We start from the raw sequence: 21,664 nt of genomic DNA on the forward strand, positions 1-21,664 counted from the left end.
AGTAAGACACAGTATGAAAAGCATTTTATTTTAAATAAATATGTTTTATTATAAGTATTTTGACCCATATTCCCCCTGTCTATAGTAAATGAGAATATCCAAGGCCAATTATAATAATGAAGAAGATACTTAAGGAGCAGGGGATCTGCAAATGGATAGGACAAGTGTAATAAACACCATTTTATGATCATACTGTCGGAATCAGGACTTCTCTTTTCCTAACTCTTAAAATATCATGCCAGTAAGAAATAAATGTATAAGGGTACAGTTTTATCCTATTCTAGGAATTTAGGATCATTTTAGTCTGTGTTTCTGCCGTGTGGGAGGACCAAGGCCACCCGGAACAGCAGCACTCAGGTGGCTGAGCCTTGCACACACCCAACACCCCAAGGACAGCAGGGACTCCTCTTTGTTATAAATGATTGAATCCGCAGCCAAATTAAAAAAAATTGACAAAGATTTATTATATTAATTACAAATTGTCAAAAAATCTGCCACAGCCAAGACAGCGTCAACTCCGGAATTTGGCACTGGGTGAGCCTGGATCCGACTGACAGAGTGCCAGCGTCTCCCCGGAGGTTCACCCTGATTGTCTCGTTATGCTTGCTTATGTACCGTGTTCTCCCCAGGCCTGAATAACACAGGATGTCCCTTGTGTTTGTTCATATGTAGAGTTCGAACATAGGGATGCAAAAGTCAGTCCCGCGCCTTCTACAACCATCTAGGTTCTTCCTGGATGTTCTTTTCACATGGATGACCGAGTCCACACGGATGCAAAAGGCGTGCCTCATGTCTGTATAGCTGTCTTTCACATGTACTGGGGTGGTGCCGGTGCTTCAGGATAACTGCTGTAATCTGTTCCTGGCAGTTGTTCTCCTGAACAGTTTAATCATCGCAAGGAAGACGATGTTCATGGCCCGGGAAGCCTTCATTCTTAAGCTAAAGACTTGATGTTATCTTTAGCGTGTTCCGGGAACTGATTGAATAGAAATGGGACTGTGCTCCCGGCTGGAGTGGTCAAGGGCATGTGGTGGATTCATGTAATATTTTATACATACACATATTTACTTACAGCATGAATTAACCATACATCTGTAACACCGTGGTACCACACACACTGCAGCGCCCTGACACTCTCTTCTTTTGCATTTTTCAGGAAAACGATTGGACTCTGAACCAAGCCCTGCTCTTGCACAGAGCCTGGGGTGTTCCTGGTCCTTTCCCAACCCAGCTGTTTCTGTGCTGCCCTGGACTCAGTGGGAGCTGCTGACTCCACGGAGCTGATCAGGGGGGTTTTGCCTTGTGCTGCACAGCAGTTCATACCTCCCACTGACTTAGGAACTGTACTACCACTTTCTTCCATAGCTGTGCTCTGGTCTGTACTCACAAAACAGCCATTACATGGATAAAATGATACTAAAACACTGAACTAAAAATAAACCTTGATCAAAAAAAAAAGGATTTTTTTTCTCACCCTGAAATGATCATGCTGGTTTGCATTTTTTAGTGTGATTTTCAAAGATTTCCTGGTCTGCTTTACAATATTGGATTTCTTCTGAGATAATTTATCAGTCCATTAGTTTTTTGGATAAAAAGACATCCATTTTTCTGTTACGTTCAGTATTGTGGAACAGTAAAATAATTCTGTTAAAGTACTATAATGTCTCTTGAGTTTACTTAAAAACACTTAGCAAAAAATCTTCCCTTCTCCAATATTATTTATAGATATTTTCCTTCTGTATTTACAGACAGCATCTTGCACTAATGCATTTCAATGGCAGTCAGTCATGCAGCCCTGTTTTAATTCTGCAGATGTCCTCACTTTTGACTCACCATTATTGGCAGATACAAAGTATTTATGTTGGATAAAAGGAATTATGAATACCTTCATTGCCCAAATTCTAACGCCAATGTCATTTTTCAAATATTCCACGACTACTTTTCATTACTGTCAATTTTCTTTCCAGTGGAAAATCATGAGAATAGTCTCACTTATCCACATTCAGCTCTGCAGCAGAAATGACAGAAGTGAGAAAGAATGTAAGGTGGAAAGCTTCCATCCCAACCAGTTTAAGCAAACCAAGGAAACATTTTCCTCGAAGATTTATTTTGTGTGCATCAATGAATATACATATTTCTTGAAGAAAGCAAGAAAGCACTCTCGTGGTCAGGTGAAAAAGTAGCCTTTTACCCAGAAACTTATTTACCACACTCGGATGTGATAATGTATTTATCACATCTGAGCATCAAAAAGATGCTGTATTTCCAGCGGAACTTTCAGTATTGTATCAGGGGATTATATACCTGGGAAGGTATTTAAAAAGTGAAAGAAACCGACTGGCGGTGTCACCTGAAAATTCACGATTCTTATTTTAATCACAGCATATAAGGTAGGCTGGAAAAAAAACCCAACAAAACGAAAATCCCAACAAAATCGATCTGTCAATCTCCTTGTCGCTCCGTTTGCAGCAAGCACGGAGGAAGTTTGGGCCGCCGGCGGCCCGTAGTTCCCCTGGCAACCGGCAGGAAGCGTCGGCGGCGCCGGGGGCCCGCGGGGACCGGGGACGGCGCTGCCCGGAGCCCGGCGTGCCCGGAGCCCGGCGTGCCCGGAGCCCAGAGCCCGGCGTGCCCGGAGCCCGGCGAGCCCGGAGCCCGGTGTACCCCGAGCCCGGCGAGCCCCGCAGCGGGAGCCGGGGGCAGGACAGGGCCCAGGGCAGCGGGGCGGCCCCTCGAGCTCCCGCGGGGTCCCTGGATTCCCCACGGCGCTGGGGAGGGCCGCGCCGGGGGCTCTGTGCGGACTGGCCGGAGCGTCTCTGCCTGAGCCTCTCGGCGGTGAGGGCGCTCGACGCCCCTCATGTGTTGCTGCCTCTGCCCTCCGGGAGAGTTGGCACTCGGCAGGGTAAGGGAGCAACCTCGCCTTTCGGGTCCTACTGACTTCCATTCTGCCTGCCTTAAGTGACTCCTAGATCCCGAACTCCAGGCTGCGCTTTTCCTCCTTTGAAAGATGTCTCTTAAAAGTGCTTCTCTTATTTCTGTTTAAAGTGTCGCTCCTTGATCTGAAGTCTGTCATCTGCCGGTAGATGGGTCACTTCTGTATCAAACCTCGCTTGTTTGATTCACGGCTGTGCTTCACCTGTCTGATCTCTCCACAAAACCGTGTGACCCTTCCAGCTCCTCTCTGCACGACAGCATCCATCTCTGAAGAGTGAGACCTCCTCGTGAAAAGTACTTTTTCTGGTCAGTGCTACCTAATGTACCTTAGCATGTATTTTGATTACTTGGAAAATAGAAAAAAATTTAAAACTTCTCAATTACTTCTAAATACTTTCCTAAGAAAAATATTTATACAGGTATTAGTAAGCGTGTGTATTATTTGTTACATAATTATTACATTTATTATTACATGTATTAGTACATTTCAAAGTCTGACATGGATAGCACTATTTTGTGATACATGCTGCTACTGTCATGGACTTATCTGGTGCTTTTATAGTATGAAACGATTTTGATTTTTTATTTTCTGACAGTTAAAAATTTGTCTTCTAACACTAATGTGATTAGAATTTTATTATAATAAACAGACATACAAACAGTAGATTTATTTCTATAATAATGTTTTCCATTTGACTTCCATTTTACAAGCAGAATAGTTCCCAAAAGAGTCAGGTAAGTTTCTATAAGTTCTGAAGACATTTAATTGGCTAATTGTGGTGTATTATTTCTTTCAAAAAGACTTTCAGTGGAGACAGGCCACATTCTGGAAATGGTAGGAAAGAGAAAACAAAATGTACTGTAGGTGAACTGATTTGAATCCCTAGTTCTGATTAAATCATCAATAAAGAAGTATTGCTTTAAACTTTCAATTTTATTTTTGCTTTGTATTTTGGCTGATTTGCTAATTGTTCTTATATGTTGTTTCACAGCATTCAGTAAAACTGGGCACTTCATTGAATTCTTTTCACAAGTCATAGAAATAGCATATCTACACATGTGCTGGGACCTTATCACTTACCAGAAACAGAAGCAATCCTAAAGATTTCATAATGTAGATGATGACAAAGGTACCTGACTGGAAATCCTGCTCAGAGGGAAGAATTAGAATAGCCAAGCTAAACGAGGAGTGCACGTGCAAGAGTCTGGCAGAGATTAAGGCAGGTGGCTGATAGAGCAGAGGGTGAGAGTAGCATGGCAATTCTGTCTCTGATTCATCCTGATCTCAGTATTTGGCATTTAATCATATTTTTAACAAAAACAGGTGTCACCAAGGCTGTTTGTTTCTGTGTGTGGCTTCCTATTTTTTTCATCTCTATACGGTGCAGTTACTTTTTCACAATAGGAATCTAATGTCTTTTCTACTAAATTGCTTTTTTCCATGCAGAATACACCACAGCAAAAATTACTGAATATTATAATATTCAAAACCAGGGTTTTCACTATTTATATTTTTATTAATATTTGAAATCTTGTAATCTCAGGAATAATTTATACTATTCATCATAATATTAGACTTGGTGTAGTAAATAAATAGAGAACTATTATTTTTATTAGAGACACTTGAACCCAATTACACATTACATTTGTAGTGATTTGTAGCTGGTGCATTGACTTACAGAAGATAAGCGTACTTAAATCAGTATTAAATGATGTAGACAAAGTTTTTTTGAAGTCGTTTTTTAAAAAGTACTTTCATTCTTCTTAGTGGAATTGGAATTCATTTTCTTTGTTGTTTGTTTTTTGCTGTCTTACATTTCTGTTCTCATCTCTTACTGATTGTGGTTTGGGTTTTGTGTCCTGAATGTACTTGCTTCATTTCCTTCATCCTGGACCTTCCTCAAATTGTTGCTTTTTTCTGATGAAATTTGACATCAGAAGATGGGCTCTGGGCTCTTCTGCTGAGGCCTGTACTGCTGCTCATATTTTTGTAGGCTACTCTGAAAGCAGACTGTATCTAGTTCACTTATGCTGCATGTCTCAAGGAATACAAGTAAAGAGGAGCAGGTTAGTAAATGTGTACATTTGAAATATGGAGTGACAGGACTATTACAATTGTCCCATGCACTGTGTCCAGTATATAAGAATGAGCATCTGTTTCCTAGTGCACTTATTCAGATTTACTTGGTTGGTTGTTCATGTCAATCTTTGGGCCTGGGGATTCTAACCCTTCATATTCTGTCTTATAGGAATGAAAATTATTTTATGTTTTTAATTTTTTTTTTTGTAGGAAGCAATGTTCTAAGAATGTCATCAGGCATCCAAATAAAAACAAAGTCTGCAGCTCAGAAAAGCAAGACATGTTCTCTAGAATCACAGCCAAAGCCTAGTGCCAAGCTGAATCCTAAAACTATTGATCCAGTATGTATAGGTGGTGGTGGTCTTGTTTGGTAAAAATCCATCTGTGGTTTGAAGAGTGCTCCTTACTTTATAAAATTACATGCAGGTCATGCTTCTTCTGGTCCTATTTTTAAAACTGAAATTAAACTTTTATTAAACTTTTTACTAATCATACATACCTTATCTTCTAAACTCAAATGCCCGAAGGTATAACATTGTTTATTACATTACTATAAAAATGTATTTTGGTACAGTTGTGGCTTGCATGGTAACTGTTATTTTTTATGTACTATTGCCCTAAAAAGAGATTTGGGTCTAAACATTAAAAAGGGTTGGTTTTTTCTTACTGCTAAGCTTGGGCATCTGCTGCTTTAGAGAAACTTATTTCAGTTACGCAATGAAACCAAGAATCAGGTGTCATATTGAAGGTATTCAAGGCCTCATAAAATCTGGCAAATTAATTGCTGGTGAGCATTATTTGAAACTCACAGTTACTGTGACTACGTAATCCTTCAGGAAAGATTTGTGTTCTTGGGAGAGTAGTAATGAAAGGAGTTGTTTATTTCCTGGAAGTCCTGCCTGGAGAACTAGTATTGAATGCATGAATTATGGTTCACCGCTGGGCCATATAATTTAGCAATTAGTAATGTCACAGGCTTTTTGGAAAGTGAATGAAATGCAGAGGTACTTTAGTGATAAACAGAGGCTGAATACTTTAATGTGGGCATCTTTTTTACTTGAAATCTCTTTGCAAGTAGCCCAATGACCAAAATTAGGCCATGAACACAATTCTACTAATCTTAATGTAGGTTGAAACACTCAAAAGATAAAAATTGAGATTTCATGGTATTTCCTTCTGAATGTTTTGTGATAAGGTGAATTATCAGGGAAGCAGCATTAAATGATCATGCTAATAAATAATATAATAGTTCATATGCCTAAGAAGCACGTATATTATAAAAACCAATTTTGTGCAGCTCTTCCTTGCTTGAAGGTCCTAGTTTCCTTCTCCAGTGTGTCCTTCCTAGATTCTCACCCAGTATGAACCTTGCTGTGCATTTGCAGTGCTCTCCCACTGTCTTTCCCCATATTTGGGGTTTCTCCCACATCTAGCCAGCATATACTTTTGTCTATACTCAGATCAAGAGGGAATTGCAGTATAACTGCCTTCTGCATGTTACCAGTATAACAAAAAGAGCTTCAGGGAAGTGGGAGCTCCTTGCTCTGCTTATGAAAGAACCTGTAAGACTTTATTATTACCATTTGCAAAAAAAAAAAATAGAAAAATTAAGTGATTCCATCAGGAGACCACTGATTGTACATTTTTATTCATTTTAACAATTCCCCAGACTGATGAGTCTTAAAAGCAGTTTTCAGATAAATGTTTTGCTTACGTGTTTTCCACTCCATAGCTGTAGTTCTTTTTTTGATTTGTTTTAGAATCATATGATTAAGTCCATTTTTTGGTAAGTTTCAGTTTTAGCATATTCATAATAGCTATAAAACATTACTGTTAAGAATAAGTAATGCTTTTTTTTTCTGTTCTCACAGTTTCGTGCTTATTCTCAACCATCATCTGCATTTGCTGCTACATATGCTAGAGGTGGCATTCCCTGCAGGTGTGTTGGGTTTGTTTTCTATTTTTACTAAATATATTATGAAATACATCTCTTCATGTTTCATCTTTTAGTTAGGTTGTTTAATTCTATTCAATTCTGGAAAAATTTCCAATACTTAACTCTTTTCAGATCAGAAAGCAACTTCCCATGCCTTTGAAAGGTCTTCTTTTGGTTCATTTTTTATGCTGTGTTAATATCAGTCACATTTTTAAAAAATAGTTAGGTATGTGCATATTTGGTTTCCTAAGCATCTTTCACAAACTATATTTTCAGGTAATTTAATTTACTTATACCTACTAACTAGAAAATAAAATTAGTGCCATTTTAATAAGTAGACCTTGCACAGCCTTAGTAGTATGGCAACAAGTTATTGAATTTCCTATTCTGTAGTTTTCAGGCATATGAAATATTAACAAAACTACTCACAAGCAAGTTTAGAGTATTTTAAGTTACTTGGTTATATGTTTGTCTAGAAAATAAACATTCTGGTGTTTTGTCACATGGATGCAGAATTACAAAAATATCAGCCATCATTAATAGGATGTATACGTATATAATTGTATAAAATAATAATTAATACATAGCATTAATACATTTATTTGTATCTTAGTAAATAGTGAATTCCAATATGATCTTCCTTCAGTTTAACTGCTTTTCCTTACCCATTGCTATTTGAGGAAAATGTTTCTTCATATACTTCTCAAAATAAGTAACTTTGGAAAATGAATATCTTCTGTGTTGGCATGAGAGGCTTCTATAATTTTTATAACTTCTATTTTCTGATTTCTGTGTGATTAAGAGCGGAATTTTGAAAACTGCCCTATTTTGGGAATTTAGTATAATTGCACTGTTAACTATTATACATACACACAGGTTGGAATCCATGATCCCAGAGATGTTTGCCAACTTAGTTGATTCTGTGATCCTATAATTTCACTAAGGAGAGCACTATGTATTGAGATTGTGTATGTAATGTAGGAATGCAACAAACTAATTGGTGATACATTTAAAGCAAATAGAGTTAGCAATAAATTATGTATTATATATGTCATTTTGTTAAAACTTTATTCTTTATATAGGTTAGTGCATGGATCAGTAAAGCACAAACTGCAGTGGGAATGCCCTCCTGAAACTGTTCCCTTTGATCCTCTTCTTTTAACATTGGCAGAGGTAAACTCAAATTTCTTGCAACATTAAGCAAGAACCATTTCCTATTTGCAAATGTAATTTTCTAACAATCTAAGTTAGCTAGTTTAGGCTCAGCTGCTAGAGAAATATTAAAAAACCCACTTGTGAAAATATTGTATAAATGAAAATGGTCAAGAACATTGCTATTTGTAGTTCTTTAGTTGGAGTTTTCTGGGAGAGCTAGGTAGAGCTGTTTAATCTTCAAGATACTGATCAAATGCAAGACCACATCTCAGATGCCCAGCTGTTGAATGAAATTTGTGGTTTTGCAGATTCTTTTGTAAACTAGATTGTTTTGTTTATTTTTGTGTATAACACCTACCTTATGAAGTAAGAATGCTCTCCTCAATAGATTGAATTAGTACAGTGGAAATAGGACCCTGTAAATAAGTGGAAGAGAAGTACTATACATTATGTTGAGGCTTCTGTTTTCTCAGAACATCTGTGACATTTCTCACCAAATATGTTCCAGGTGTCTAAATAAATGCTGAATCCAATGTTGCAGGTAGAATAAAGTGCATATACTGAGGTGGCTTACATTTTTTTTCCTTTTTTTCCCCTGTTTTTTCCTTTTAATTTTCTTTGTTTCTTGTTCCCTTTGTTTCTTCTTTTTTTTCTTTTTTTTAAATATTAAACAAAACTGTCGATTCCTAAAGTAACATAAAACTTCTTTTATGTTAAGAAAAAAGGCTTCAGACACATGGCTTTAAATCTTTGAGTTTTGCCAGTCAGACCTTCACTAAAAGTGCATCTTTGTGCTATCTACAAATTTTTAGTGTTGCATAGAGAGGTATGTGGTGTGGGGTGTCTTTCCCTCTGTAGTTCACCTTCTGTTCTTTTTTTCTTTCAGGCTACAAAACCCCTATACAAATATAGCCTGTTCTAGTTCATGGTCTCATTGAAAAAATCCCTTGGGCTGTTACATTAAAGGTAGTGGGGTACAAATATTGATTGAGTTGGCAGTATTCATAATGTGAGTTTTAATATTCAATATTCTAAAAGAAAAATGAATTAGAATATTCTGTGAGCAGAGTTGTACCCAGTGGCTCCACATGGTGGAGTTAGTGTACTTTATGTTTTGACCTGATCTGACAATATCTAAACAGGGTATTGCTGCTGAGTGGAACTTTTAAAACGTGTTTTTGTTTAAAAGAAGGCTCAGTATTAAGAAAACGATGTTTTATATTTGCAACAGGGACTAAGAGAGACAAAACATCCCTATACTTTTGTTTCCAAGGAGGGTTTTAGAGAATTACTTCTGGTTGAAGGTGCTGCTGAAAAAGTTATTCCCTTGTTGCCTCGTCTAGTTCCAGTCTTAAAGGCTGCATTGGTATGTCTTACTCTTCATGCAGAGATTTTAATGGGTTTTAATGTTTTTTTTATCCTGCTGCTGGTGGGAACTACACGGGTAATATTAATGTAATAAATCTATCGCAGGGGCTTTTGGTTTGGGGGGTAGGAATGATTTCTCTTTCTGTTGTTAACCCTGCCTTGGTTTATCAGCTAAATATATCTGTAAATATAAATTAGGATGGGCAACTCCTTGAATAACTATATGACAGTATCTGTGGGAAAATTTTATGAAACTTTTCTCTTAAAGGTTTTAATATAAGCAGAGATAAATACATATATTTGTGGGCTTTTTTATATGTCCACAAAATAACACGCAAAAAATAAAAATGATGTGAAGTAAAATGGATATGCAGGAATAAATACTCATCTATTACATGTAACTATTCAAAACATGCTATGAAGGTAAAACAGAATCACAAAAATAAGGATCATTGTGTCCAACTCCCAGCTCTGCACAGCACCATTGCCAGAATATGTCAATGAGGAAAAAGGAAGAATACATTTATAGTGTTTAAGGTTGTATTCTTAATTTTAAAAAATGTTTTTAACTCTTCTACACCATCAGAAAATAAAGTGAGATCTTGGCTTTGAAGGTTATCTCTTTTGGATCTTTTTCATGTCTTTGAGAGCCCTTTTCTGGTTCAGTAAGTAGCTGTCCCTTAATCTAGCTGTGTTTCAGTTCTGATTGAACAGAGATGGCTTGAAGGTTGAAAATTATTTATGATCTCAAATCAGAGATGTAACAGAAGTACGGAATTGTGTGTTATCGCTATCTTTGGTGTAGCTTAAAGGCAAAATTAGAAAAATAATTCTTGTCTCTTCCTCCAATTAATATTACTTTTCTGATAATTTTTATTGTTGGACTGTTTTGGTATTACGCCTTGTTAAGTCTTCTACTAGACAAGCAGTCCATGTTTTCTAGTTAAAAAGAAAATTTTCAGAGCCTAGATGCTGGAGAGGAAAAGTAATTGTTTAAACAAACTTATAATTTAGTATGAGACCAAAATAAGTTCTTATGAATCTATTTCTCTGCTAAAGGAAAAGCAGCCTAAAGAAACCATTAGAGAAGCCAGGTACAGAAGAACCTTCTCAAGGGAGAAATAAAGAAGTAGATAAGAGCCTGATAACTGCTGGCAGGTGTAGTTGGCAGGGGACTAAGTTAATTGAGGCAGAAAGTCATTGGCTTCTCTGTTTCTCCCACAAAGAAAGTTATTGTTATGAATTACATAGAAATTACCCAGAATTCCTTACATTTTTAACTAAAATGGTGTCTCTCAATTTCAACATATCAGCATCTGAAAGGTTATTTCTAATATGCTGTGAAATACTGAAATTATCAATGTAGCAAGCTTTTCTGCATGCCACATTTTTTATTTCAACAATAAAAATTATTAGTTTTGTTGCTTCAGAAGAAATGCAGGAGTTTTGTGGAAATTTTATGGATGCTTTTGTTTTCCACTTTAAAAATATGCCTTGCCTTTAAATTTGGCCTCTAGAGACTAATATTCAGTCGTATTGTACTTCTCTTTCTAAACTTGTATCATTATAGCAATAAGCAATTGCACAGTAGTTTTAGTGTTTAAAACTACTCCATACAATCATAATGCAGAGATTGCAGTTTTGAAAAACTTACTTGTCTGAATCTTACTCACAGGATTTTCTTTCTTTCTTCCCCTTCTGAAGGCCCATGCAGATGATGAAGTATTTGTAAGAGGATTGGATGCTTTAGTGCAATTGAGTGCTGTTGTTGGCCCATCTCTTAATGAGCATCTTAAGCTTCTACTCACAAATGTAAGTTTTTAATGCTGTAATAAAAAATCATTTGTATTTTCATGGCATTCTTATTGAGATGTTACTATGCTATCTGCACAGATACAGTGGAGGACTCAGCAGTTCCATGAAAAGCATTATTTCAAACACTCCCCAGTGTTAGTTCTTTGTTCTTTTATAATATGGTGACTTACAAAGTTTTTGCAAGGTCCAAAAAACTGTTGTTAATGTAAACTGGAGAATAATGGAAGTCTTCTCTCTACAATTTATGAAAACATGCAGATTCTTTGTTTTGGAGGAAAATTTGTTGCAAAATGAGTTTTTAGTTTTAAGTCTGAATATCTTAGCAAAACCATAAATGTTTTAATACATTAACAGAAGCAAATATTCCCATTCCTTTCAGATGGGAATTCTGCACAAGGAAGTTGTCATTAAATAAGCTTTGAGTGGGATTATGAGAAGTGTTTTTAAATCAACTTATTCTGGGGACATCCTTCCTCTGTCAGACAGCCTTTTCATGGTTTCTTTAACCTGCTTGCAAAGTGCACTTTTACAGACTTTTTTTTACATCAGTACAGAAGAGAAATTACAGCAGGTATTTTTTGAAGTATTTCTACTACAAGAAATCTCTTTCAATGCACATGATAAAAAAGTTAACTTTTCATGTGGACAATTCTTTAAGAATGACTTTTTTAAAGTGGATATTTCTTTCAAATTTGTTTGGTAAAAGAAAAAGAAATATTTTTGTGGGTTAACAGATCATTTTTCTCTGAATTTAAGTTTCTCTTTAGTTAACTTTTTCTTCCATTTGCTTTTATTGGGTTCCATACTTTGACATCAGTTACAAGTTATAAAGTAATGTTTCTTTGTGGCTTTAATTTTGCCAAGGTAAGATGGAATACAGTAACAAAATAGGTTATTATTGCCTCTTTGCATATATTTTGCTATATTGTGCAACAAACCTTTTTGTTTTACATTTCCAATAGCTTTTAAAGAGATTAATGGACAAGAAATATAGAGAAGAAGTTACTGTTGCTTTACAAAAGTTGGAGCACTGTGGTGGGAAGGTGAGTTGATCAGATGTTTATTCAGTAATCTACACTTTTTAATACAATTTTGTCAGAAGAGCTTTCATCTCTGGTTTTGTTGCCATATTCTTGTTTCAGTATGTCTGGGATACATGCTTGCTGTTCCATTTTCTGGGACTAAATATGTTTCTCAACAAGATGTACTCCTGCAAAAAGTTACTTTTTGCCTTTATTGATGATACCTGCCTGTTCCCACTAATAGTTTATTGTTTATGCTATTTCCTGAGGGAATGTGACACTCACATTCCAGCCCACCCGGTTAACCCAGAGTTTGGATCTGCAATGGCTATAAATCAAAAAGATGCTTTAAGAATAGATGGCAGAGGTTTCTTCTGTTGAACATTTTTTTTGACAAATGTACATTGTGCACAAAGGAGAAAAGGAGAAAAAAATGAGGAGTACTGACTTACATGTTCATCTAGAAGAGAAAATATTTGCTTTCTTGACCCTATAAACAGTTGTATGTGTTACATTAAATAGTTATTTGTAAAGGAGCAGGGACAATACAGGCAGGCCTAGCAGTACTGAGCTTGTGTGCTTTAGCCAGTAGATGCCCAAATAATCAGTAGTTGCCTCTTCATTTTTGTGTGTGCCCATGTTCATTTAAGAGCAGTAGCAGTATTTGTATTACTTGAAAAACATCATGAAAAATGAAGGAGGATGAGAGTTCATTATTTGTATGAAGTGAGACAAGAAAAGGAAAATTACAGCTTGTCTAAATGTTCTGAAAATTTAGGTCTAGATAATATAATTAACCCAGTGAGTCATTAACCTCTAATTCTTCTATCAATCAGTCCCCTGATTTCTTGTTGTCTTACCTGTTAGTGAGTAGGTCTTTCTGTATATCTTTTAATAAGATAAAGGAAAGAAACCTGGAAGCAAACTACTAAGTTTTGGTTACAAGCAATATTATATAATCCAACCAATTCATTTATCAAATTTATTTTCTAAATTAGTTATAAAGCATATGATTCTTACTTTTGTTGGAAATCCCTTCCAGAACATCATTCCTCAACATAAAAATCCTTATTATTTCATGTATATATTTGCGCTCCCTTTTAGGTGTGAGTTTTCACGTCCCTTATTTTGATTGTTTACTCCCCAGCATTAGTAATCACAATGGTGCATTTTCTCAGTTCATTATTTTCAGCCCTTTTAACAGTAAATTTCTCAGCAAATATTAACTTTTTAGCTTTCTACTGTTTGATAATAGCAAAGATAACTAAGTAAAAGTTGTGAACTATGCAATTTATAGAGACTATATAAGTGCTGTCATATGTACTGCTAGTGCCCCTTATTTTGTTTAAATTTGTTTTGTTTTCTTCAACAGGGAACTGTGGCAATCATCAAATCTAAAATTCCAACCTATTGTTCTATCTACTCTTGAACAAGGAAACTGTAGTGATTTTTACTGTAAGGTGAAGTTTGGAAAGAAGCTGTCTGTCACTGTCACTGACACTTATTTGGGGTATGATATATTCTCTTAAAATAATAATTATTCCTCAGTATGATGGAGAGCAGGAATTTTATCAGTTTGTGAATATGTAATTATGGAAGACTTTTCTTTGTATATTTGTATATGCATTTGGCTTACAATGACACTGATTAATGTGCTGTTATTTCAAGAGCAGAATAAACATTGATTCTTATTTAGTTTTTAATTACAATTTCATGTATTATATCTGCAGTGCTTTGTATGTTTTGTATATCTATGTGATGCAAAATATTTTTGTTGTAATTGCTTAAATAAAATCTAACTTGGTGCTAAATCACATATGTATAGCTGCTTTTGAAATACAGAACTTCTTTTGTGACACAGCACAGATGGACACATTTAGGTTCATCAGGACTAGGTTAGACATGGACCTGTGAGCCCTCTCAGACTTCTTCAGAGTCAGCTTTTAAAGGCTGTGAAGCTGTGAAGCTGAACCCAGTAAACAGGCAGCCTGCGGTCCAAAGCTGAGCTTACTCAGTGCATTCTCAGCATTTTGTTTTGAGAGCCTGGAGAGGCTCTGGAGAATACAGTGTAGAGGCATCAGGTAGCTACACAGAGCCACAGCTGAGGTTTTGCTCAGCTAATTAGTTCCTGTTAACTTTGAGCCTACTGAATGGGAGCTGGGTGGAGGAGGCAACTTTGAAATACTTACACTGTACTCCCTTTGCACTGAGTTCAGTAACATTGCAGATATGCTTGGGATTTGCTTGTGAATTCAGGTCCAGTCAAGTTAATAAACTTCTGAACATTGAAGCTATGAAAAATATTAGTTACAGACAAAAAGAAGATTGTACAAGCCAGCTTACCTGGCTGTCAAGCTTTGGAGGGTACAGCATTTGTCCATTAATGTATTTGAACTTTAATGCAAAATAATTCCTAATTGGTTCTTTTAATAAATGCTCTCCAGGGACATATTGTATTTATGTACACTGTCAGGCATAGTTAAGAAAAGTAACAAAATTTGCACCTAATGTTTTCCCCTGAGGAATATTCAGTTCTGGCATTTAAAGTTGTTGGAAAGGGTATTTTTTTCATAAGAAGATGCTGATGCATAGAGTATTAATAAAAGTCTGTCATGTGAAAGCAATTTCAGAAGTTTTTTTTTAATTACCACAGCCTGACTAAAATTCACTTCAGGACTGATCTCTGCCAAGATCAAAACTGTGCTAAGTCAAGATAAACGTATATATGTTTAAAAAAAAAAAGTATTTTTTCAATAAGCATTTTTGCCAGCAGGTATTTAACAACTCAAAAAATTGATCATGGTCCTTTTTTTCTTCATGTTTACTTTATTTTTTTTTTTTTTACAAAATGTGCACATTTAGTTTACACAAACACGCTACAGCAGAGTTCAGGTGTACATGTATTGTACTACTCTTATCCTACACTGGTGATAGCAGAGCAGCCTTCAACATGCCTCTAACATCCCATCTCTACACCAGAATAGATACCTGATTTATTTTTACAAAATAATTCTTGTAACTTTCTTTCTACTTCATTAATCCCCTTTCACACTTTCTGCAGCAATGTCACAATGAGGGTTGGCCTATCTCTGATAGCATTTCACCTATTTTGAAGTATTGGCGTAGACTCTGTGGACAATATATCTTAAAAATTACATGGATGGAGGGGCAGTGTTATATTTTATATGCATACTTTCCTAGAAGAATCTTTCTAGGTTAAGAATTAAGTAGCTCCAATCTTAATGAAGAAATGACCTTAAAAAATGTAAAGCATTTACCACATATAGATGATATATAGCTGAAGTTTTCATTGTTTTCCTGGTTCTGCCTCATAGTTAAAGGTATTACAAAAAGATGAAATAGATGTTAGCCTCTAGCAGTCATTATTAGTAGAGATTACTATGTAGTGATGTTCATTCTCAGCACTAAAGTGGGATTGCAGTTTTCAAAATTTCATGCCTTTTTCTTCATTAAAGGCAGAAAGACACATACTTAGGAAAGCAGTGTTAGGATCCAGTTAAGGTTTCTTCATGAAAAATTGGAAGTCAGAAGATCCTTAATTTTAAGCAAAGAACTTTTCATACACATCCAAGAAGAAATAAAAATACAGTATGTAGGATTTCTGATTTACATGTCATGATAAATTAAGTGCAGACTTGTTAGGTGAGATTGAGAGAAGCTTACTCATTTTTTAGGGAATAAGAATACCCATAATAAGCAACTTGTTTGTTTGTTTGTTTTGTTTTGTTTTATAATAGTTCTCGCTCTCAAGTTACCTGTTTAGTTATGTTTGGGTTTTGGGGGTTTTTTTCTGAAGAGAAAAGTCAAAGTTGGAAGGCAACTGTAGCAAGGTGTGCATCGCACATTTATTATAGCATTTTAACTCAAAATCTTATTCAAAAATAAGGACTACACTATAGAAATATGAGAAGAAAATAAATTGTAATGCCTCTGTATAAATTAGAAGCTAGAGATTTAAGAAGTACATTTTAACACCTGGAGCTTAGTCCAGTACAAATGAGTAGCAAAACTAAGAATATTTATTTTAATCTCTGTGTGATTGTATCTATTTTAACTAGGGGTTGGAATGATAATAAAGGTGCATAATGTCAGTTGTATTTTGTTTGAGTTTGTAGTAAGAACCTGATTTTTCAGTACAGTCCTATTAACTAAATAGCCACTGTGGATGTGCTAGATTGTATAATTTAGAAAGGGTTTTTTGTTGGGAAGGGTTTATAATAAAAAATTTACTTGCATAATACATTTCTCAGTGTAAAGCTGAGTAACTTTATTTATGATAAAGTGGGAAATCCATTTTTTTAGATAATGTTGCAGAATAGTTCATATTTGTCCATTAGATGTAGACCTAATGTCTTCATTAAATCACATTTTCAAAGAGCTGCATGGATCGCATTATATTCTCATCCTGTAAAAAAAGACAACACATAACCAAAAATCACACACCATTACAAATGTAGTTGGTGGATATCATACTGAAATGTGGTAGAACATTTTAGTTAATTGCAACATTTTTTTTCAGCTTGTTTGGAGAAATGGTTAGCAAAAAAAAGGTTGTTAATGGGTCCATGCTTAAATAAGTTTTTCTGCATATTAATGAAACCAAAACAACTCTGTCAAGAATACAATAGCATATAAAGAAAATTAGATCTGTAACATTTCTGAGGTTATCAGTTTATATTCAGGATTACAGAATACACCTAGACAATAAATACTGATGGAAAAGTTGTATCAAGTGTGAATCTGTACATGTAATTGCTAGTCCTGTGCACAGTACACAGGATTCTTCTTGCAATCCTAAGGCTTCATAGTTAGGGATGACTAAGAAAAATAGACTGAAGTGTGCACCATTGCTGGGCCAAAATCAGTCAGTTTGACAAGTATCACCACAGCATTCTTCAGCTCCTCAATTCAGATTTTCTGTGTTCACACTGAAAGATGGTGACTGCTTCTAAGTGCTACTTCTGCTTTCTGATTGCTTTGCATTAGGTATTTTTTTAACAAAATATTCATTTTCCAGTTCTATATTATACTGACGCATCACTCTGTGCTCCAGATTTTATCAGTAGGTAACTCTCAGCACAGCAATTAGCAAAAACTATTTTTCTTTGTAAGCTTTACCTTTCAGTGTAAAAAAGAAAGAGTTACTTGCAGTAGCCCATATTTGTTGGCATTTCTGGATCAACAGTTGCTAGCACAAAACAATATATATACACAGAAAATAAGAGTTTATTACATGCTTATTTAGCATTTGCTGGTCTCCACTGTAATGATCCCTCTCTTTAGTACTTTCTTCAGAGATGATATAGCCATCTTTAATTTTAATGAATAAAAAGACTGAATTATAGATTATTTTTGGATGTTTCATGAAAAATCTGCATCAGAAACCTACTTCTTAGAAAGGTTATCTCAATAGTATTCTCCACTACTGATAAGTATGTGAGATTTCTGTACATTAATCTTCCAGTTAACGTGTTCAGTATCAATTTCCAGTTAAATTAGTCACTGTTCAGTCTAGTGGGTGATTTGCTTTGTAGAAAATGACAAGTCTGAGTAATTAGCTTAATTTATGTTATGAAACATGCACAGCAGGGTTTTTTATCTTTGATTCTGTATGTCATCTGAAGTGATGCTGCTGTAAGGAATAATCTGTGTGCTATTTTATACAATAAAATAACTTAGTGAAGCAATGACACTATATAGGCTAATGCTGGAAAATTTTGTATAGCAAAGCTACTATATTAAATTACTGAAAGTTAAAATAAATTATCCTTCTCCTCACTGTGCTGCTTTGAAACATTAATAAACTAGTGAATATCACTGATGTAAGGTTAACAGTTTAACTTAACTCACTTGTCATATAATTAGTACAAATGTTTTTGTATATACATTAGCAATTAAGCTCAGTAAATGTGCGAGCAAACAACATGCTCTGAATCTGCGAATTGTTTTGACACTTCCTAAGAGTCTTACTACATATGTATTATCATGAATGAAACTGGTTGTTTTCTAAAGTCAACTCCATATTTCTGAAGCTGGTTGTTTCTTTACAGAAGTCTTCCAATGCCACTCCCTTAGTCAGTCAAATTAGAAGAGTCTTCACAAGAAAATACAGGCTTGTCATAATATTTAGAACATGATAAGTTTTAGTAGCTTTTTTTGCCATCTTTAAAAAAATACCAAAAAAAAACCAGAAAAACCACAGATGCTTGCATTAGAATTCCTTGGCGAGCATATCTTTTTTCATTTGCCTCTTTTTTTAGGACATTTTCTACACAAATTTTCATATTAGACTTCTTAAACAGTTCCTAATTCAAGACAAAGGCAGGTGTTAGTGCATATGAAGCATTGTCCATATGAAGCACAAACCTGGATGAATGAACTTTGGCAGACCTGACCTACCTTTAAGCCAGTTTTTCATAAATTTGAAATGGTTTCTTTGCTGTTTTCAAGACAGCCCAAACCATCAGCACTGTGTATGGAAAGGCTTACTCCTGCAGAAAACACCTGTGCCAGAAGCCTGTTTGTCATTATCAGAAGGACAAATGTCACTGGCCCTGACAGTCACCCATGCACTGGGCATGCCTCAGTCCTTTGACTGTTCTTTGTGGTGCTGCTGTCAATGGGAGGCAATGCCCGAGTCAGACCATTTCCCACCAGCACCAATCAGTGAAAGGCGGCAGGTAAGGAACTGGGAAGTGCTTAGCTCTTGAGGTACCCCCACTCCTGTTTCTCAAGACCTAGATCTGCTCTTTGGTAATTTATATGAAGCCAGACAAACAGCCACCGCTTTCTGGGACTCAGTCTGGCGTATCTAGGGCAGCATAGTCCATTTCTCCTGCGGGAGCAGAGAGACTGCTGGAGGCTGGAGGGCAGACTGACATTCAAATGCATGTTTGGGGTAGGGAGGGCAGGGAAATAAGGTCATACACATTCCCTGCCTAAGATAGAGGGAGGATGAGGGAAAGCACTATTCTACTCAGATTCTTCTACCCAGTGTCCAGAGAAGACAGCGCTCAAAGCCTGAATGCTTTATCATTCCCTGCATAACTGTTTCAACACTTTTTGAATGGACGGGCCATTCTTTGCAAGGGGACTGTGAATTAAGAGCCTTGAACCACCTGTATACCTCAGGCTGTACAGTGCCACTGCACTGATAGTTGTGCCAAACAAGTGCTTAGCACAACAGCACAAATTTTTAGAAAGGCACATATATGCAAAATTAGTGTTTAAGAATGCACCAGAGTCTCTTGATGCTACAAAAAAAAAATCTCAGGAACATACTCTAGGAACCTGAAGTAGAACCTCTGTTCAAAGATGTTTTGCTGTGTTCCTTCTTGCTTGTAAAGTAAGCATGCTACATTTCCTTTAGTTATTGCAAAACAGGAGTAAAAGGGATATACCTCTGCAAATCACTAAGTTGGCTCCCAACTCAGAGTAGAGGAACGCCAGTTCTCAGAGACTGGCAAATCTTGCCTGAGATAACCTTCAAAGAAGAGGCTCTTGCAGCCTTTCCCTGGCAGAACACACTTATGGTCTATTTAAAGATTCAGACATTACATTTTTAGATCTCATACCTATCAGAATGTTAACAAAAGGTTTTCCTGCAGGTCTGTTTTAAAAGCAGCAGCCATGCTCCTTTGTAAAATACATAATCCTGAAAAGAGTGAAGCCACATGAACTCCTGAACTGAGTTTCTTGAAGGACTTGGATTGAAACCCAGTCACTAGTGGGGTTCTGCAGGGCTCATGCTCAACCAATTCTCTTCATTAATGACCTAGATGAAGGACTCAAAGGAATACTAAGTAAATTTATGGACAGCACTAAACTTGGAAGAACTCTCAATTCACTCAAGGTCAGGGAGGCCCTGCAGAGAGACCTGGACAAAACAGAGAATGTGTGAATGACGCTGTTTTAGGTTTTGCCTTTTTTTCTACGTTCTCTGTATTTTTCACACATGTATTTGTAGCTCTGCAATCTATTGTATTAGTTTAGTGACTAGTTTTCCCAGTACTTTTCCATGGCCTTTCCCTAAGCAGAAAGACAAAACAAATTCCAGAGCTCCCTGCTCTGGGGGGGTACAAGGCCCCTATCCTATCTTGGCTCTCCCTGGGAACCAAGGCTGAGAACAGCTCTGTGAGATCCATTCTCATGGACAAAGTACAGCCAGGGCTGAAGGGGGCTCCAGAGAAGGGGCTTGAGCTGGGGGAAAATTGCATCACCCCTTTCCTCCTAATTGGTGACTTTTTACCAATTATGCTAATTTCCTAAAACCTATAAAAACCTATAAAAACTTCCTCACCCCTGGGGGAGAATTGGGCTTTGTGGACATATTTCTGTAACTGCTCTTGAAGGCCTTAAAATAAAGATCCCCTTTTATATCATCTCCTTACTAAAATTATCTTGAGTTTCATTTCCAGGTTGGGCAAAAGGTGACACAATCACCAACCATATGAAGTTTAACAAGGGCCAGTCCTGGAATGTGCACCTGGGATGGAGCAATCCTGCTTGTGTGTATAGACAGGGGAATGTGAAGCTGGAGACTTGCACTGTGGAAAGGGACCTGGGCATCCTGCTCAAGGAAAGTTGGACATGAGCCAGCAGTGCCCTGGCAGCCAGGAGGGCCAGACTTGTCCTGGGGGGCATCGGGCACAGCATGGCCAGCTGGGCAAGGGAGGGGATTGTCCTGCTCTGCTCTGGGCTGGGGCAGCCTCACCTTGAATATTGCAGTTTTTGGTGCCATAACATAAAAAAGACATAAAGCTATTAGAGAACATCCAAAGGAGCCCATGAGGATGGTGAAGACTCTGGAGGAGAAGACCTATGAGGAGGAGTGAGGTCACTTGGTCTGTTCAGCCTGGAGGAAAGAAGATTGAGGGGAGACCTCATTGCAGTAACAACTTCCTTGTGAGGGGAAGAGAAGGGGCAGACACTGAACTCTGCTCTGTGGGGGCCACTGACAGCACCTGAAGGAATGGCCTGAAGTTTATCAGGGAAGTTTAGGTTGGATATTAGGAAAAGGTTCTTCAGCCAGAGGGTGGTTGAGCACTGGAACAGGCTCCCCAGGGCAGTGGTCACAGCTCCAAGCCTGACAGAGTTCAAGAAGCGTTTGGACAATGCTCTCAGGGACATGGTGTGATTCTTGGGATATCCTACACAGGGCCAGGAATTGGACTTTGTTCTGACGGGTCTCTTCCAATTCAGTATGTTCTATGATTCTTTGAATCTTAACCCCAAACCTCATTTCTAAAACCAAATCTTGATATAAAGATGAATTACATGTTTTGAAGCACAGAAGTCTTAAAAGAAGAACAGTTTTATGTGGCAGAGAGACAAAAA

The 21,664-nt window shown here is 36.8% G+C and overlaps 2 protein-coding genes across 10 annotated transcripts in view; one reads left to right on the forward strand and one right to left on the reverse strand.

Moving 5' to 3' along the window:
- Window positions 1-2,667: 2,667 nt before the first annotated feature.
- Window positions 2,668-14,030, forward strand: PACRGL (parkin coregulated like). Of its 2 annotated transcripts, XM_084204601.1 has the most exons (9): window positions 2,668-2,899; window positions 3,043-3,237; window positions 5,222-5,352; window positions 6,883-6,950; window positions 8,030-8,120; window positions 9,334-9,468; window positions 11,175-11,282; window positions 12,248-12,328; window positions 13,680-14,030. In XM_084204601.1, exons 3-9 carry the CDS (start codon window positions 5,239-5,241, stop codon window positions 13,734-13,736), a joined length of 654 nt encoding a protein of 217 aa, XP_084060727.1. In that variant the 5' UTR covers window positions 2,668-2,899; window positions 3,043-3,237; window positions 5,222-5,238; the 3' UTR covers window positions 13,737-14,030. The 2 variants fall into 2 exon arrangements, with proteins under 2 accessions (XP_084060727.1, XP_084060726.1); XM_084204600.1 differs by lacking the exons at window positions 2,668-2,899; window positions 3,043-3,237 and having other exon boundaries at window positions 5,132-5,352.
- A 2,655-nt stretch (window positions 14,031-16,685) lies between these two features.
- The window catches only part of KCNIP4 (potassium voltage-gated channel interacting protein 4), a gene marked incomplete at both ends in the record, with an annotated part of 382,966 nt that continues 377,987 nt past the window's right edge, over window positions 16,686-21,664 (reverse strand). For all 8 annotated transcript variants that reach the window (XM_084204696.1, XM_084204691.1, XM_084204692.1 and 5 more), the window contains one exon: window positions 16,686-16,733. In XM_084204696.1, the coding sequence (XP_084060822.1) occupies window positions 16,686-16,733 (48 nt within the window). The remainder of the gene's footprint in view (window positions 16,734-21,664) is intronic.

This window comes from Fringilla coelebs (genome assembly GCF_963513975.1).
Source record: "Fringilla coelebs genome assembly, chromosome: 4".
NCBI lineage: Eukaryota > Metazoa > Chordata > Aves > Passeriformes > Fringillidae > Fringilla > Fringilla coelebs.

Bases quoted from the DNA above. Each gene is read 5' to 3' on its own strand.
- PACRGL (XM_084204600.1), top strand. From the start codon at position 5,197: ATGTTTTTAATTTTTTTTTTTGTAGGAAGCAATGTTCTAAGAATGTCA. The intron at 5,353-6,882 runs GTATGTATAGGT...CTGTTCTCACAG, and splicing joins ATCCTAAAACTATTGATCCA to TTTCGTGCTTATTCTCAACC. The intron at 8,121-9,333 runs GTAAACTCAAAT...TATTTGCAACAG, and splicing joins TTCTTTTAACATTGGCAGAG to GGACTAAGAGAGACAAAACA.